This window comes from Mixophyes fleayi, chromosome 6 (assembly GCF_038048845.1).
Source record: "Mixophyes fleayi isolate aMixFle1 chromosome 6, aMixFle1.hap1, whole genome shotgun sequence".
NCBI classification, from domain to species: domain Eukaryota; kingdom Metazoa; phylum Chordata; class Amphibia; order Anura; family Limnodynastidae; genus Mixophyes; species Mixophyes fleayi.
In genome coordinates this window covers 219,913,520-219,929,002 of record NC_134407.1, presented here as the reverse complement: position 1 = coordinate 219,929,002, position 15,483 = coordinate 219,913,520, and the positions used below count along the sequence as shown (strand labels likewise).

The following is a 15,483-nucleotide window of genomic DNA, read 5'->3' as shown; positions in this document are numbered from 1 at the left end:
ATGCCTCTTAGTGAAGCAGATGATACACAGAGTAGCCTGCCTCTGAAAAATTTGATGTTCTTGGGCACATGCTGCTGCTGTAGGCAAATCACCAACCCAGTGGGCTGCCACAATCATATAATCTTTAGTTTGCCCAGTTCCGCTTGTCCTCATATCTGTGGTTAAGTGTACAGTGGAGAAAAAACAAAATTATGTGATTTTAGAAAAATAAATAAATAGGGATTTTAGAAATAAATAGGGATCCAAAACCAAAACACGCAAGGGCGGTTTTGCCAAAACCAAAACACGAAGTTAATCCAGATCCAAAACCAAAACCAGAACACGGGGGTCAGTGAACATCTCTAGTTAAATCAATAGCACTCATGTTTTATAATTAGGCCTCCCTCCATTCCCAACAATAATAATATTCACATTTAATAAGTTGACCAATTTCCCTCCAACCAGCCACAACATTAAATTAACAATATTCTCATTTACTCAAACCTATTTTCCTTCCTGCAAACAGTCCCAGCAATAAATTAAATAGCATTAACATCTAATAAATATAGCTATTTTCCAAAACCATCCACGGCAATAAATAATTCATATTCACGTTTAATAAATAGTCCTCCTCCCCAAAATCAGCCCCATGTTCAATTAATAGCCCCAAACCACCCCAACATTAAATTAAAGGTTCCGTCACCTCACCTTAAATAATTAGCCCCCACACTCCACCATTAAATAGCCTACCTCCCACACTATATTAAGATCCTGCCTTCCCTCAAATATTATATTTAAATACTGTGCCCACACACACAATATTAAAATACTGCGCCCACACACACACACTATATTAACATGGCCAAACACTTACACACACACACACACACACTATATTAACATGGCCAAACACACACACACACACACACACACACTATATTAACATGGCCAAACACACACACACACACACACTATATTATCATTGCCACAAAAACACACACACACACACTATATTAACATGGCCAAACACACACACACACACACTATATTATCATTGCCACAAAAACACACACACACACACACACACACACACACTATATTAACATGGCCACACACACACACACACACACACACACATACTATATTAACATGGCCAGACACACATACACTTACCTTGTTACCTCCGCACGTGCACAGTCTGCTTTACTTCACAGTCCAGCCGTCCGTATGCCCGTTCGAGCAGCAGCACCTCCCTGTGCGCTGCTAGGCGGATAGAGATTTAGTGACGTGCAAGTAATCACATGGGACACGCATCACGTGACAGGTGCCGTCCCATGTGATTACTTGCATCGGTCGCATGTCACCGAGTCTCCGTCCACCGAGCATGACGGTTTGTTTCTGACATACCAGGTGAAGGCATTTTGAGTTTCTGTTGCTGTTTTCTTAGCTGTCTGCTCATTTTTATGAGATATTGCACAGTCACTTCATTATTGCACTTCAAATCGTCCTGTGGACCTATGATCAAATGAGATTGTCTGCCAAAAAGTATCTCAAAGGGGGACAGATTAAGAGGAGGTCTGGGAGTGGTTCTGATGCTATGGAGGAATAGTGGCAAAGCTTCTGGCCACATCAACCCAGTTTCAGCCATTATCTTACTCAGTTTGTTCTTAATGGTACCTTTTAACCGTTTTCACCTTAGCACTGGCTTGTGGTCGGTAAGAAGTATGAAGTCTGCTATCTATTCCCATACGTTTACACATGTTCTGAAAAATATCACCAGTAAAATGAGTACCCCTATCACTTTCTATGATTCTAGGGATGCCACGTCTGCATACAAATTCCTGAACTTTTTTCAGCAGTAAAAACAGCAGTACTAGTGGCAGCTGGAAATGCCTCGACCCAGTTAGAATATGGGATGGCTCACTTGGTATTGTCTTCCTGACATTTTTCCTCAAACAGGTAAGATAAGACATTGCCTTCTTACTGGCTTGATAAGAAAAGCCTGGTGCACACCAGTATGTGGTTTTTTAAACATTTTCTTTGAACTACAGCCCAGGGTGTCAGGGCATGTTGGCACTTGTGGTTCACCAACATGCACTGGCTGCCATGGGTATGATGGTGCTTGTAATTATACAAGTATCAGCATGCCCACACTGTTTATGGCACCCTGGCTGGCTGGGACTTGTAGTTCCACAAAACGAAATTTTGCCCGTTATTACCCTATACCCAGTGACCAGGGGTGTAGGAAGAGCCCTAGTGCTTTCAGTACTGGGCTGGGTGTCCCTAGAGGGGGGGGGGGCACTCGTTTTTTCGGCGGACCCCACTCTCTATGGAATCCAGCCCAGGGCTGAACAGCCTGGGGTTGGTTTGTCATTATGGCAGGGGGACCCCTGTTGCATGTCCCCTGCTCTGTAGTGCCACTAATCCCAGGCTGGTTTGCCTAGTGCTGGTTTAGTGAAAATTGGGGGGACCCCACAAAATTTTTCCCCGATTTTCATGGAACCAGCAGTAGGCTGGCAGCACTATAGTTAATAGTGGCCAGACGGGGGGACCCCACGCTTTTTTTAAAAATAATTTTTTTATCTATTTTTTACAGTTTTAACAGCTGCCGGACCTCTGGCTGTATAGTCTGACAGTGTAACTGGTATATTTGAAAGCAAACTCTCCTGAGTTTGCTTACACGCAGCTTCATACATTTGAGACTTGTATAGCTGGAGTGGCAAACAGTCGGGAGTTTGATCTCTATCAATTTTGGAAATAGCGCTTTTGCCAGAAACACATCTCTGGCGATTTTACATTAAATCTCAGGTTCATACATCTGCGAGTTTCAACTATCCCGAGAAAATTGCTGGATTCCAAAATCGCACCTTGATACAGTTACCCCCTGGTCTTGTCTACTGTAAAAGAATTGACCAGAATTAGTGACACCTCTGCTGTAACTCCACCTGATCCTACTATCAACTATCAACATCCAAAGAATGGTGGATGATTATTTTCAATTTTTTTGAAAGGTATAAAGACAACAGTTTTATTAACAAAGAACAACATTGCTTGCAGAAGTAACGTAAGCATGGATGTCTAAATAGATGTGTATATGTATTACCTTCCACTTTGCTGCTGTTTCATCAAATGTTTGTAATCTGCACTTTACATCAAAGGTACCTAACTATATTATAATGTTGTGGGAATTGGGGCTGATTTGAAGCTAAGTGATAAACTCGCTTTTTGCTGGGAATTACAATGACTCTTTTTAGTGCATTGGATTGGTGTGGGTCTGATAAAAGCACGCATCACGGGGGAGTCAGAGCTTGTTGCCATGTATTAGCTGTAGAATTACCTCTGTTATCCAAGAAACGGGTGGACCGATCAAATGAAACTTAACTGGTTTCATGATCCAAAGACAATTCCATCTTGCACCACTTTTCTTTTCTTTTCTGCCACTGCTGTGTGCCAATGTTTCCTAGATGTGCTAGGAACTGCTGTGTGTTTGAGTCAGTGCTCTGTCGCTTAGCATCCAGCCAGGTCGCTGCAGCATTTGTCCGAAAGTGTATGAAAATAATATTGTGACCTGTGAGGTGGTCAAAATTGACTGCAAATGACTTGAAATTAGTGTTATTGAGGTTAATAATAATGTAGGAACAAAATAGAGCAAAATTATGTGATTGTAGCATATTTTACATATTTTAGCAATTTTTCTAAAAAATACTGATCCAAAACCAAAACACATGAGGGCGGTTTTGCCAAAACCAAAACACGAAGTTAGTACAGATCCAAAATCAAAATCAGAACACGGGGGTCAGTGAACATTTCTAATTATAATAGTCGATACGGGAGATGATGACTGCATGAATGAAAGTTTTTGCAGTGTCTTGTGTGAGATATGTACGTATTCTGGAAATGTTTTTTAGATGTATGCAACATGATGTAAATATAGAGATGATGTGGGGAACAAAGGATAGTTGTGAGTCAAGGATTACACCTAGGCAGCAAACTTGCGGGGTGGGATTTGTCACGGGCACTAGGAGTTCTGATAGTCAATCACAGGTATGCATATCGCTGCTGAGTAGAGAAAGCTTGTATTCAAACAGATATGCAGCGTAACAACTAATAGTCTATAGCGGGTATGGATATCGCTGCTGAGTAGAGAATCTTGTCCTAAGCGGATATGCAAGGTAATAACTGATAGTCAATAACAAGTAAGCTTACCGCTGATGAGTAGAGAAGCTTGTCCAACGAGGATATGCAGGCACAGCAGGAAAGCTGAACGGCTGTAGCGGGTATGGGAACCGCAGGTGAGCAGAGCAGGTAATCCAGAAGCCAGCTGAGGACACGAGCAGGATACAGGAATCAATAGCGGGTATGGGAACCACCGATGAGTAGAGCAGGTAATCAGCAGGAAGCTGAAGACACTAGCAGGACACAGGAGACACCTTCAGAGACTCATAGGGAATGAGACTCAAGATCAGGCAACGATGTAATGAGCACAGGTGCCTTAAATAGGGAGAGGTGCCTGATCCACCAATTAGATTAAAAGCAAAGGTCATAAGTTCTTGGATGCTGTGCATGCGCAGTCCATCAAAATGGCGGACGGCCGCGGCTCAGGACAGACGCTGGCAGGAAGGCTAGAGAACCACGCACCAGCGCAGAGGCACTCACGGTCCGGTGAGTGACAGGATTTATGGTCATGCTTCAACAGAAATAGAAATGTCAGGCAGGAAGCTTCTATTGTTGGGAGGGAATATTATTAATTTTGTTTTTGAAAGATTGAGTTTGAGTTGGCAAGAGGACATCCAAGATGAAATGGCAGAAAGACAGTTAGTAACGCGAGCCAACACAGATTGTGGGAGATCAGGAGAGGATAGATAAATTTGTGTATCATCCACATAGAGATGATACTGAAATCCAAAGGAGCTTGTTGGTTTTCCAAGAGAAGTGGTGTAGATAGAGAATAGCAGAGGACCTAGGACTGAGCCTTGTGGTACGCCAACTGATAAAGGAAGCGGAGTAGAGGTTGTTCCAGATAAATTAACACTGAAAGAGCGACTAGATAGGTAGAATGATGTGAGGAAACGAGGTGGTACTGGACTGAGAACTTTTTATTTATCACCCGTTTCTCACAGTTTAATGTACTTTTTAATCCTTGGCCCAGTCTGAGTATTAACACCAGAGCATTGGTGTATTATTACTTCATGTTATTAGGTACATTTTGCCCTTGCTATTACCTGAAAAAGTATATGTTTTAGAAATAGAAAGAATATTGACATATTGTGTGACAATAATAGGACAGCAGAAGTAAATTTGCTTGTGTTAGCTAAGGTAATTACCATTTGTCTCAAATGTCCATTGTCAAGAGGTGTGGCTTAGATCTGGTTTGTATTCAGAACAATGTCTGAGTGACTTGACATAGCTAGCTGGCAGCCCACGTTAATTAGCTAGATCAACAGGTAATCTGAGAAGTAATTAGGTTAGAACTTATAGATGATATGCAATGTACCTCCACAGTAATATACTGGCTGAAATAGCATTGGGAAATGTATTAACATGTATCAAAATAAATGTAATTGTATTAAAATGTATCACAGACTCATATTGTGTAGTGTTGCAGATAATATGTGTCAAATGTCTTGTTGTTTTACGCAACCGTGAAGTGTTATTCTTTGATGTTATATTGTAACCCTTTGTTTAGTGTATCCAGCCAAACAGCTAAATGAGTCAAGCCATTCCATTGTATAATCAAGGTAACAGAGACTATGGACCTGAGTCAATAAGGAGAGCAAAGCATAAAAAAGGAGTAACTTTGCACCTGGTCAAAACCATGTTGCATTGGAGGGGGAGTTAAATTTAAAATGTGGAAACAGATTTATAGTTAGGGTAGAGCATGTCCTAGATTACCTTTAACTTTCAGTGTACAAATAAAGCTATAAAGTATTTGTTTGCTGCATGATAAAACAGCCAGTATTTAACTTATGTGCAAAATAATAAACTAATTTGCACCCCTTGCATTGTAACATGGTTTGTCCCAAAGAACATTTACTCTTTTTTTTGCCTTACTTTCCTTAATGACTCAGGCCCAGTATGTCTAACAGTTAAAGTATCCACTGATAGACCCCTGCTGAAAGGGGGAAGATTGAGACATTTGACCCTACTCACTGTGTATACAGCCAAGAGTATAAGGAGAGCAGATTGCCGAGAGAGCTATTCTAGCTTGGAGGATTCTGGTTTACAAGACATCAGCGAAAAGGACTCTGGGAAAGCATTGTAGTGCCTATGGAGTAAACCCTACCAGGACAGGGTCTATGTGAGCCAGTAACACAGGCTGGGCGACACCGTAACTGTCTAGCTAAACGGTAGTGGTAATATTGTGGGAGGTTAAGACTCTGAGGGGGGAATTCAATTGGTCGCGTTACTTCAAAAAGTATCGCGGCCTGCGCACTATTACGGTTATTACAGCAACAGTGCGCGTATATACTGTTATTACGGTAGTTTTAACACCGGCTTTTTGCTCGCAGCTCCCTGAGCTGTGAGCAGAAAGCCGGGTTAAACTTACCGTAATAGTGGTAATAGCTTTAACGCAGCTGTACTTCGGGGGGAATTGAATTCCCCCCTGAAAGAGACTGAGATTATTACTTTAAAGTGCAGACTGCAAGAGGCTGCTACAGGATACATGATACCATTTACCCTGTATCTTGTGAACGTCTTGTGCTGTTGTAATAAAGCCTTATTTTGGATATACTCTGGTCTACCCAAGTGAGTTGAATCCCACAGAGGGTAACTGCCAACCCAGCTAAGGGTGGTATCCTTACAGATGAGAACCAGGACAGGACAGCGTCTTGTAGACCTAGGGATTGTAGCGTCTGTATGAGGAGAGAGTGGTCAACAGTGTTGCAGCAGACAGATCCAGGAGAATTAGAAGAGAGTAATCACCTTTAGTTTTAGCTGTGATCAGATCATTGACAACCTTGGTCAGCGCAGTCTCTGTGGCGTGTTGAGAGAGAAAGCCTGATTGAAGAGGATCCGATAGATTGTTTGAAGAAAGGAACTGTGTGAGGCGAGTGTAGACAATTTTCTCAATAAGTTTGGAGGGGCATGGGAGCTGAGAGGTGGTGCGATAATTTGAGAGAGAGTTTGGGTCAGAATTTTTTTTTTTTTAGAATAGGAGTAATCACTGAGTGCTTGAATAGTGATGGAAAGATACCAGTAGAGAGAGATAGATTACAGATTTTAGTTAGAGGAGGAAATGTCGGGGCGACCTTCTGTATTGCTATACAGCTGTATAATTACCTGCAATTGACAAGTCAATGTTAGTATATCAGATGTATTAGCAGCAGCATTGATCGATCAGAGCTCAGAAATAAGAGACCACACAGAGTGTCTGGTGTCCAAATTGAACTGGCTTTACTAATTGAAATAACTCATATCTTATAGATATTAATCATGTCACAACAATCACGTCAATGGAAAGTATCTATAAAGAAATTGAAAGTTTCTATAACATAAAAATAGGTATAAAACAAGGTAGCGGTCAAGCTTAGTAATTTCAAAAAAATGCTAAATGTCATCAAGTTCCTTATTGATTCTTGAATCAGGATCCTTGAGGCTGGCATAACTTCTTGATTCTGCAAAGTTTCGCTTTAGCAGATGCTCAGATAACTTCCTTTTGGTTAGCTTCTTGATTCCAGACAGAATATTAACACAAAATATCTGAATTTGATTTAAGGAGATACATCTTAATTGATGTAACAAAAACATTAGATGAATAGAAGCATACAAAGCACTATATTTGATAATAGTTTAAGGCCCTTAATTTCTGATTATAGTTTAAGGCCCTAAGTAATAGGGTAACCTTTCCATCATTTTCCTTACTTCATATGACCCTAGACCCCACAGAATGAGCACACGAGACAAGGACCTACCAATTTGTGAGGGTATGGGATCAAGAGGATAGAAGGTAAAGTAGGAAGATAAGAAGAGAGTAGAAACTTCCTCTTAATTTGTGGGATCAAATGAAGAGAGCGTGTCAGAGGATGCTACAAAGAAACTGAGCTGATTGCTAGTCGAGGGAGATGATACCATTTCAAGTCTGATCTTATCAATCTTGTTCTTGAAATAGGAAGCAAGATCCTGGGCACTGATGGTAGCCGGAGGGTTTGGGGTGGGAGGATTGAGAAGAGGTTTAAATGTGTTAAAAAGGCGTTTGGGTTTAGAAGCCTGAGCATAGATGAGAGATTGGAAATATGCTTGTTTACCGTGGTCCAGAGCAATTCGATAAGAGTGGTACATAGCAGTATATGCTGTGAAATTATTAGAGGTACACAATTTACACCAGTGACATTCAGCTTTGAGAAAGTTTTTGTAGATTTCGTATTACTTTAGTGTGCCACGGTTGACACCTAAGTTTACGCGGAGTATGAAGAGTCGCTGGAGCCACTTGATCAAGGGCAGTTGCTAGGATATGGTGAATATGAAGAACTGCCATATCAGGGGAGGAGAATGTAGAAATTGGGGAGAGGTGTTGGAGAGGTGGAAAACTATTGGAAATTAATAGAGTTAATATCCCTGCAGGTATGAGGAGGCTTGGAAGAGTTTGACAGCGGGGAGGTTAAAGAACTGGGAGTGAGTGAGTAACTAATAAGGTAATGATCCGAGAGGGGGAAAGGAGTGTTAAGGAAATTAGAAACCGAGCAAAGTCTAGAGAAAATAAGATCAAGATAGTGAACATTCTGATGAGTAACGGATTCAATCCACTGGGAGAGGTCAATTGAGGAGGTTAGAGAGCAGTTTTGAAGCAGCATTGGAACGTGGATTAGCAATAGGGATGTTGAAATCACCGATGATAATGATGGGGATGTCAGAAGATAAGAAGTGAGGGAGCCATGCAGAGAAATGTTCAAGAAACTGTTAGTGGGGTACAGGGGGGCGATAGATCATAGCGATACGCATAGAGAATGGGTTAGTGAACTAATAAAGGAGCAATATGGACAGAGGTGACCAATGGATAGTTCCTGGTAGTTTAACCTAAAAACAATTTTATAATACAGAACTGTATTTTTATGTAGTAGATTGGATATATTAACCATGGTGGTCTGCAATACGGAATTCATGTGCCCTGGGAAAAGAAATTTTGATTATCATTAGTGGTTTTAGCAGTAGAAAATGCTCATAATTTGGAGAAATTGGCAGAATTATTTAATGATGCCACTGATGAAATTTTGGGTGTATTAGATATATCGTGAAATGTAACCAAATTTCATACTAAAGTGTTAAATCAACATGCTTTCATATTAAATTACAAGGGGCATGTGTCAAACTGTAGGTCCTGCTTGGTACAGTTATGTGTGTGAGAATGAAAGATCAAATATATGGATATAAACAGAAAATCAGACCAATAAAAGCCGAATTTAGGGAGGCAAATTATAAAGCAGATGCCCAGTGGCCTGATTACGTTGGTTAAACCCTGCTAATTTGTTTTCTTGGTGCGGAGGTTGGTCTAGTTGAATTATTCATGGTTTGTTATATGTAATCATTGTATTACTTGTGATTTATGTAATTTTTTAGGTTGTAGTCAATTGTTTTAGAAAATGTTCTGAAAAAACAGTTGAGGCTTTGCCTTTAAGGGTAAATTAGGAATACCTTGTATAAGCCAGAAAGGGTTAACAGGACTGAATCATGCAAACCCCCGGCCTGTAATGTAGACAACATACATACAATGATCACTGTTATGCAGTACAGAGGGAGATGTAGCAAAGAACTTGTTTCAAATTGTCTTGGGGGAGGAGGAGGATGTAGTGACCCACTGACCCTTCACTCTGAGCCTCTCATCACATTATCCCCACGGGTTGTATTGTGCTCTTCACTGCACCCCCTTATACTCAGTGTGTCCCCATCACACCCTGTCACTCCTCGTCCCCAGTATGTGACACTCACAGACACCCTTCTCTCTCCCTGCCCTCTTCTACTGGGAGACATCTCCCCTCCAGCACCCAGCTGTGTCATCCTATGTATCTCAGTGCGTTCCACCAGAGCTGCGGTCTATGCGTTCCATAGTACTTCCGGTCTGTGCGGTCCATATAACTTCCGGTCTGTGCGTTCCATATAACTTCCGGCCTGTGCGTTCCACCAGAGCTCCGGCCTGTGCGTTCCATATAACTTCCGGTCTGTGCGTTCCATATAACTTCCGGTCTGTGCGGGCCATATCACTTCCGGTCTGTGCGTTCCACCTGCAATTCTATGTCTGTGTACCGGAAGTGATCTTTCCTCTATTGCAACTTCCGGGTGGCTTTAGAGTAGGAGGAGTCAGAGAGGTGACTGCTGTGTCCGCACCAGGTAATTATGTTATTATTATTATATATTATTATACAGGGGGAGCAGACTCTGGTGTCCTGTGAGTATAATACGTGTCAGCTGACTGGGGCCCTGTTATTATAACACAGTTTGAGGTGTAATTAGTGTAATACAGGTGCAGCAGACTCTGGTGTCCTGATATAATACATTTACAGCAGACTGGTAGAGGACTCCTTTACTTTCCATAATGAATCAGCTCCTTCATGTTCATGTAACAAAGGGCTGAGCTCACTGAGCTGAGGGTGTCAGTCAGGGCTTCTTGTTTTACTAAACAATAGACTCTCACAGAGAATGTCAGTGTGTGTGAGAATCTTCAGAGACTAAATGATTATCCTCCAGTAAATGCCTCATCCTCCCCTGTGCTATATACATGGCCAGCAGGCTTTTCATACATAAACATGCAGGACAGTGATAGGATAACTGTGGCCTCTAACATGACAGTTCATGCTGGGACCTAATCACAAATTGTCCAAAACTAATAAAATTCACTATTGGTTAACCCTATCCATGTTCTCATTGCTGTCTGTCATATCCCTGCTTTATTAATATTTTCTCTTCTGCTAGATTTCCTTTTCCCCCTTAGTTTCATTGTTATGTTACATGAGGTGAATATGTAGATATTTTTGGTATTGGTGTGTTAAAAGTTTTGGTAAAATTGCTGATTTTGTAGCCACCAACACTAGGACTGTACTTAGGACTACACTTCCACATTGGTGTCCCTTTGCAATATCTCAAATAGATTTTATTTTGTTACCATTTACCAGTGGTTATAAATACTGTTTGGATATAGTTTATTGTACTATAGTATATAGTATATATATCTTGTACTAGTAGGTGGGTAAAGGCTTATCCGCCCCGGGAAAGATACCGTATTCTGAGCTGCTCCACCTCTGGGAGAATAATGGAATTTGAAACCCAAAACAGATAACTCATTGGTAAGGGACTTGTTATTGTGAAAGTTTTGGTCTAGTGTGTATATAAATAACATTGGGACTGTCGCCAAAATGTTGCTTAAAGATATCATACTCCACCGTGGCACTCCAGAGTGATATCAGTGTGACCTGTGTATACTGATCAGTGGATTATTGGTGTCCTGTGTATACTGATCAGTGGATTAATTGTGACCTGAGTATAGTGATCAGGGGATTATTGGTGACCTGTGTATAGTGATCAGTGGATTATTGGTGATCTGTGTATAGTGATCAGTGGATTATTGGTGATCTGTGTATACTGATCAGTGGATTATTGGTGACCTGAGTATACTGATCAGTGGATTAATGGTGACCTGTGTATAGTGATCAGGGGTTTATTGGTGACCTGTGTATACTGATCAGTGGATTAATGGTGACCTGTGTATAGTGATCAGGGGATTATTGGTGACCTGTGTATACTGATCAGTGGATTAATGGTGACCTGTGTATACTGATCAGTGGATTATTGGTGACCTGTGTATAGTGATCAGGGGATTATTGGTGACCTGTGTATAGTGATCAGTGGATTATTGGTGACCTGTGTATACTGATCAGTGGATTATTGGTGACCTGTGTATACTGATCAGTGGATTATTGGTGACCTGAGTATACTGATCAGTGAGGCATTACGTCACTTCTTGGCTCCTCTGTAATCAGTGGGCAGCTAGGTCGCTTATCTCTATCACTTATTTTAGTTGCTGCACACACAAAAACAAATCTCTTTTATGGACGAGGTTCCCTCCTCAGCCAGTCACTGTGGTCTCTCCCTCAGTTTCTCTCTCACAGACATTCTCAGATAAAGGTTAAGCCAGGACCACAGCTCCTCTAAATAGCCCAGCTCATGCTTTCCCCATATGTATGTCTGTATATACGGTGTAATATGTTTTTCAAAGACCTGTAACCACCTTGGGGGAGACAGAAGGGAAAAGGTCAGGGTAGAAAAGATAGATGGTACTGGAGGCCGAATTAGTGATTTTGTTCACCTATAGAAGAGGTTCATTCAGAAAAGCAGTTAGCCAGGAACAGAGTCTTTTGGGACCCCAACGGAATGGGTGTGGATGGGATATTAAATCTCACCCTGGAGATCATCTACCTGCTGACTGGAGAGGTGAGAGATTCTGGGAGAGATTGTGTGACATCGTCTATAGAAACCATTATAACAGATACTTTCAACTTACCTTTCCTGCCGCTCCTGTGGTCTACAGTTGATCGGATATTCTTGGGCCTCTGTTTTCCTCCAGCTCCCAACATCATCTTGCTGTTTGCACTAATCTGTTTAAAGTAGGTGCCGGCCATAGAGAGAGGACACAGATTGGTGGCAGGAGCTGCACCCATCTCAGATATTCACTCCACGTTTCTTGGAAACTGTTACATATTGGAAAGACATTGTTTTTTAAAATTAGATTTTTTGCGCAATTAACCCCAAAAAATAACAACTCTGAATTGGTGTTTTTGTCATTTACTTTTTTATTGATGTATCCCCAATACACAGGAGTACATAGAATTGAAGAAGACATCCGATGAGCGTGTGATACTCAGTAGCCATCTCTGTGTGTCAGAAAGATTGAGCAGGACCCAGAATCCTGCCCAAGTCACAGTTCCTCCACCTCACTTACTGATACATGAGAAAAACAGTGATCAGAAGATCCTGCAACTCGCCAACAAGATCATTCAGCTGCTGACTGGAGAGGTGACTGCTGGGAATGGGACATTATACAATAACACGAGGGGATGTGTCTGGGTGATGATTATCATTGTGTGTGTCAGGTTCCTATAAGGTGTCAGGATGTCACTGTCTATTTCTCCATGCAGGAGTGGGAGTATTTAGAAGGACACAAGGCTCTGTACAAGGACGTGATGATGGAGAATCACCAGACCCTCATGTCATGGGGTAAGAGTAGAGTATTTTTTATTGTAAAGGAAAAAGCAGTTTTGAGGGCTACCTGAATACACACAATAAATCGCATTAAAACAATGTGTTCAATCATAATGTGTCTCCTACAGATGGATCCAGTATCAGAAACACCCCAGATGGATGTCTCCGTCCACTTTTTTCACAGGATTGTACAGAGGAAAATCATATTATCCCACAAGACTATCAGGTAGGTAGGGTTTAGGGTCTCGCCAAATACCAAAGTGACTTTTCACTATATGATCTGTAGAGCAGCTGTGTGTGTTTTATACACTGATATTCTTCTGGTTAATCTCAAAGAATTTAATCAGACTTTATTAAAGTAGTATTTTATTGCTTTGTGTGTGATTTAGGATGATAACCTGGCTGATATTAAGGTAGAAGATATAAAGGGAGAAGAGGAGACGTATGTGAGGGGTGATCAACAGGAAATCCCTACAGATATCCGCACAGGTGAGTACTACATCAATCTCTTATTCTACATCCTCCTCTGTACAAGCTAATGAGGAACAAGTATCTGCTCAGTGGGGGAGTCAGGAGCCATCAGCCCCTATTAGACTTCTGTTCTCCTCCTCACATCATATCATTGTGAGCTACCAGCCCAGAGATCTGACCAGTCTCCCCTCCACACTCTCTGGTGATTCCTATATATCAGTACAAGGGAAGTCACCATAGTGATTCAATAGCTGAATGAGACCCTGTGTGACATTACCCATGATCCTCCCTGTGCGCTAATAACAGTAATAATATTTTTATATGTGGTTCTCAGTAATGATCACATTCTCTTAATGTTATTTGATCCAAGCTGTATACTAGTACTACAACTACCTATGTTATTACATGTAAAATGGGTTATGGGTGTGTGATTTATCTTGAAGCTGTGAGATGACAGGTTATTTGCACCTATCCTGACACTGCAGCATATTTAACAGGATATTTTTGGATAATGAGGAAAGTTAGGAAACAACATCTTACTGCCCAGAACAGGCAGAGGATATTGGTGAAGTTTTTTAAACTGCAAGCTGAGGCTTCTTACTATCAGACTGTTTTGAAACCAGAGGAACCCACACCCTGCTCAGCTATAATTTCTCCTTTACCAATAGCCCTTTCATTGTCTACTGATAATATTCATCCTTAGAGGAAGATATTTGGACTTAGTTTTGCTCACTTTCCTATCAAGGTAAACTGAACATTATAAGACGTGGATGTTAATGCTCACAAAGCAGAAATTTGTACACTTTTAAGGGATCTCCGTAGGGTTAAGGGGACACATGGGATTTCAGAAGATAACAGTAATGGTACAAATAATTGCTATCCACACTGCTCGCCCACATTTTTATGCGTTGAAACTCATACAAATAGAACAGTATTAGGGTGTTTGGACTATCGGATGACTGTTTAGCTCTTTACCGCACCAGCTGGGTGGTTTGCATCGAGACGTCTTTATGTACCAGTCTGGCACATCCGGTACCTCTGTGGGTATGACATCACCTCGACAAAGTTAAACTTACTTTTATTGTACAATGCTCAGATGAAAGCACATTTAGGAACAAGTACCAATGGGTTCACAATAACAGAACCTAATGCACAACCCGATCTGAAAGCTTCTTATAGTCGGCTTATTCCCGGAATTCTGTCCCGGCTACTGGGCAATGTTCTTCATTCCTCTAACAGCAAGGTAGGGATCAAGCCCAATGTCTCTCCGCTTTTAAAAAGCTCACAAAGTTGTAAAGTTCACAGAACCTAAAAGTTTCAATCATCGGCATGATTCACTGATCCATGACTAGTGCAGTAGGAACTGTAAGTCCAGTACTCTCCAAGAAGAAGACCACTGTTGGTGGGACATAGCCTCCTTTTATTCCTACTCTGGCTCCCATGATGGTATGGCTTCAGCAGGGCCGGTGCTAGATAGTGCCTACCAGATGGGCACCTGATTAGCAGAGGGACTGTCACTGAGCCCCCTTTCACATAAGCGGCAGCAGGTCCCCTGCGACGACTTTGGTAAGTCTGAGTGGAAAAAAAGAGCATAATCTCCCTGGTATTTGAGCATCTTTAGCTGCCCACAGATTTAACCGGTTACATTATTTGTATGGACTGGCACCAGCACAATATGGCCAACCGCTATTGAAGGAAGTCCTGCAGCGATTGACACTGGCTGTCTTGGTGTTTGTGGTTGGCTGGTTACCCTGATGAATTTAAGTAAAGGTGTCTCTTTTAAAGGACATGATGCAGAGTCTTATCGTTGTCTACAGAACCCAACTGGTGACCTTTAAGAACTAT

At 41.5% G+C, this 15,483-nt stretch overlaps 3 protein-coding genes and 1 long non-coding RNA gene across 4 annotated transcripts in view; 2 read left to right on the top strand and 2 right to left on the bottom strand.

Annotated features, from left to right (window-relative positions):
* Nucleotides 1-15,483, top strand: part of LOC142159849 (uncharacterized) — a 408,399-nt gene that overhangs the window by 275,249 nt on the left and 117,667 nt on the right. The window lies entirely within an intron of this gene.
* LOC142159846 (uncharacterized) overlaps nt 1-15,483 on the bottom strand; it is a 152,776-nt gene that overhangs the window by 35,078 nt on the left and 102,215 nt on the right. The gene's annotated exons all lie outside the window — the stretch shown is intronic.
* The window catches only part of LOC142159818 (uncharacterized), a 199,278-nt gene that overhangs the window by 158,158 nt on the left and 25,637 nt on the right, over nt 1-15,483 (top strand). Inside the window, exons 3-5 of the mRNA XM_075214590.1 lie at nt 13,059-13,182; nt 13,296-13,393; nt 13,557-13,656. Of these exons, the coding sequence (XP_075070691.1) occupies nt 13,098-13,182; nt 13,296-13,393; nt 13,557-13,656 (283 nt within the window). The 5' untranslated portion in view covers nt 13,059-13,097. The remainder of the gene's footprint in view (nt 1-13,058; nt 13,183-13,295; nt 13,394-13,556; nt 13,657-15,483) is intronic.
* On the bottom strand, nt 7,425-9,951 carry LOC142160064 (uncharacterized). Its single transcript, XR_012693046.1, has 3 exons — nt 9,904-9,951; nt 9,054-9,085; nt 7,425-7,680 (listed from the first exon to the last, which is right to left on the bottom strand). It is a non-coding gene; the product is annotated as an uncharacterized LOC142160064 (long non-coding RNA).